Source organism: Polyergus mexicanus, unplaced genomic scaffold, assembly GCF_030449975.1.
Source record: "Polyergus mexicanus isolate NDT 795.1 unplaced genomic scaffold, iyPolMexi1.0 SCAF_6, whole genome shotgun sequence".
Classification (NCBI taxonomy): Eukaryota; Metazoa; Arthropoda; class Insecta; order Hymenoptera; family Formicidae; genus Polyergus; species Polyergus mexicanus.
Window position 1 is genome coordinate 5,558,107 of NW_027223326.1, and position 3,549 is coordinate 5,561,655.

Sequence of the window (3,549 nt, forward strand, 5' to 3'; positions counted from 1 at the left end):
CTTTCATCTAAGTCTGAGAACGGAGGCGCATCCATTTTTGTTGTGATGAGTTCTTTCTCTACTTTATAATTAATTTAGCTAATTTAACACGATTATTCAACAATATTAATTAAAAAAGATCATCTCCCGAATATGTGTATGATATTCGTTGTAGCTAGTGCATAATATGGAAAAACAACAAGAAATTAAGAAGAGAATGTATATTTTTTCTTGGGAAAATGTTAAATATTGCACGCGATTACATGTCACAATTTCGCTTTTAGATTTTACTTTCGTGCAATTTTAACCGGATTTGGAACAGTTAGTAGATTGAATAGTTTAATATAAAAATATAAAATACGTGAGTGCAATACTACGCATGTGGATAGAACCAATGATAATTTGCAGTGTAAATTTGGTAGAAACACAAATTTGTGATGACAAACAATATCGTTATAATAATACTTTTAGTGTGTCGCAAAATTCGTGCAAATAAATTGTGTCAAATTTTTGATATAATATCTTAAAACAATAATTTTATCTGTCTGTGAATTTTGTTTAGTTGTCAAGATGTTATATTAGTCTACGAAATTGTTATGCAAATAAAAACATTTTTTTTCTATTTTATAGTAAAAAATAATAAAAATTAACAACCTAGTAGAGCGATGTTATCCTATATAACGAATAGATCATGTCATGTTCGGAAGATTAATTTTTGTTTATGTTCGATTACAGAATACCCATGAAAGCTAAGTCATGTATTGATTGAACACAAACGATTGGCACATATGCAGGACTTTCCCTTTCAAAGCAATGACAACGATAGTGAAAACTGCAGTCATGCGGATACTGCTTTTGCTCATTTTCTATGAAAGTAAATGTGATTCATTTGATTCATATGCGACATTTTTCTTTCAAATAAAAATAAAAATAAGAATTATAAAAAAAGCAATCTTCTTATAGTTAAAAACTAAGCAATTATCAAAATCATGTAATTTGTTAATACTAACTTCATTAATTTTCACAGAGTGTTTTGTTCATATTTGTTTATATATGAGAATCAATATATAAAAAAATTTACAGATGCAGCAAGTTTAATTATACCAGAAGAGCTGCCGACACTACTTTCTCTCATTTATTCAAATATTGTACCAATAAAGAAAGTTAAGTAATTAATTAAGTAATTTTTTATCTCGCATAAGCTTTTTTAACGTATTTAAATTTCTAAAAAATTAAAAATATTTTTATACCTCTTACATTTTAATTAGGTTTTATATATTTATATATTTTATGCATAAGCCTAAAAAATTTTTATACATTTTATGAATTTTTTATGGAAGATAGATCAGTCCAATCTGAAGATAGATCAGTCTGAAATAGAAACGTTTGCATTTATTGTTGCGTCATTACTTTTACGTCATCACTTTTTTATGATTCGTGATATATTTTGTTTTTAGTATTAAATATTATTGTTGTAAAATCTATTTCATTAAGATTCTCGCGAATTGTTTAATTTGATTCAATATATTGCATGTATATCTGCTATTTGCTTCTCGAAACTGAACTTTATTTGTTTATTTTCTTAGTGCTTTTACGTTAATTTAACAGATTAAATTTATAGGAACCGATTCCAGACTTGGTATAGGATTTCGATTAGGTGAACATGCCGATTTTCAGATCCTCATTGAATTGGGTCCACAAACTGAGACAGATGAGATAAGTGCATCTACTGATGCTAAAAAACGACGTGACGTAAGAATTTTTACAATTTTTAAATTGTATGTACATCCATATCACATAACTTGTAAATTGAATTTAAAAAGTTTTTTTCGTAAATAGGTGATGTTTGATGCCGCAATGAGAGGAGAGCTAGGATCGTTGGCACAACAAGTAGCCAAATATCAAATGAAACGTAGAATCGAAAAAGAAATGGATAAATTTAAAGCAATGGAGGGGAAATTTAAAAAGAATCAAACGGAAGAAAAACAGGACGATGAAAATGTAAATAAGAATTTTTGTGTCTCCAATTTTTTAATTATAGATAAATTTTTACATAAGACACACATATTATATAATATATTTAATATATATCATATTTTTAATCATATCATATAAAATTATTTAGTTTAAGACTCCTGGGCTCGCCGCGGCTATATTGGAATCGTGACGTCAGAGGCGAGATTGCCACGCTAAGAATTTTTGCGTTCCATTTTTAAATAAAAAGATATTTTGATGATACAACATTACAAATCGCTTTAGCACATTTGTAAAATTGTCCGAAAACTATGCTAAAACATATATGCTTCGTATCACACTTATTTTACGGCTGTTTATTAACTGTTAAGAGGAAAGCATAGTTTTTTAAGCAATTTTCTAAGCGTGCTAAAGCGATCTGTAGTGTTGTTTGATCAAAATATCTTTTTATTTAAAAATAGCACGCCAGAATTCTTAATGTGTCATTCTCGCCTCTGACGTTAGAATTCCAATATGGCCGTAACGAGTAGGGCCTTTAATAATTCACTAATTTGTTACATAATTCTTCATAAAAATTTTATTGAAGTAAATTTTTTTCTACAAACACAATCACATATAGAAAGTTCTTATTTGAAAATAAATATTTCAATTTTTTTAGATTGTTTTCAATAATTGGTTGACGAAATGGAGGAAAGAAATATCGCAATCATCAGAGGACAATATTCCATTAAATTTAGATCAAAATAAAAATGGAAAAATAATTCAACAAAGAATAGGAAATCTACCAGCTAAATCTAATATTCAAAAAGATAAATTTGAAGAATTGTCAAAATTATATAAGCTACAAAATACGAATAACAAGGAAATTTCGTAATAAATCTGATATTGGTACATACCATTATCGTAATTATTATATTTGTTTATCTTAATATTTCTCTCTTTTCTTACAATTATTATTAATATTATAATATGTACATATATATATAAAAGTATATATATATATATATATATAAGTGTATATATATATATATATATATATATATATATATATATATATATATGTATATATATATGTATGTATGTATAATAAAATTTACAATGAACATATGTAATTCTTTTAAATAAATTGTTAAATAAGTATATATATATATATATATATATATATATATATATATATATATATATATATATATATGCCATATGTTGTGCTTCCGTTAAGGTACAGAGATTTTGTTGGGATCGTTGGCCAATTGGAACTTAGCAGTTTAGGGTCGCACAGAGTCTTCTCGCCGTTTTCATTAAATATGTAATCGTATTAGAATAAAAATCGTTTATTCAGATACATTAGTTTTAAATCTTCTTTTCTTTCTCGCACTTCAACTCGGCTTATCGCGGTATAAAGTTACTTCGCGTGCTTGATAACGCGGCTGCCGTCGTGAGATCAGCTGGGACATTCGTTATTATTAAAACGATTATAATTGTCCGTCTCGTGGTTATTTTTATCAAGTTCGATGGTACAGTATAATTTTATCCGCTTCGTGTGATTTTATGATTAGGACTGCCTGATGCTTGTTTGAGGTGGTGATAATTTTATTA

General features: G+C 27.1%; 1 protein-coding gene across 1 annotated transcript; it reads left to right on the forward strand.

Moving 5' to 3' along the window:
• Nucleotides 1–286: 286 nt before the first annotated feature.
• Snsl (snustorr snarlik) lies at nt 287–3,245 on the forward strand. Its single transcript, XM_070297849.1, has 7 exons — nt 287–300; nt 715–853; nt 1,063–1,142; nt 1,588–1,731; nt 1,819–1,980; nt 2,612–2,841; nt 3,173–3,245. Exons 2-6 carry the CDS (start codon nt 793–795, stop codon nt 2,825–2,827), a joined length of 663 nt encoding a protein of 220 aa, XP_070153950.1. The 5' UTR covers nt 287–300; nt 715–792; the 3' UTR covers nt 2,828–2,841; nt 3,173–3,245.
• Nucleotides 3,246–3,549: the final 304 nt, after the last annotated feature.

Bases quoted from the DNA above. Each gene is read 5' to 3' on its own strand.
- Snsl (XM_070297849.1), top strand. From the start codon at position 793: ATGACAACGATAGTGAAAACTGCAGTCATGCGGATACTGCTTTTGCTC. The intron at 1,732-1,818 runs GTAAGAATTTTT...TTTCGTAAATAG, and splicing joins ATGCTAAAAAACGACGTGAC to GTGATGTTTGATGCCGCAAT. The intron at 1,981-2,611 runs GTAAATAAGAAT...CAATTTTTTTAG, and splicing joins AAAAACAGGACGATGAAAAT to ATTGTTTTCAATAATTGGTT.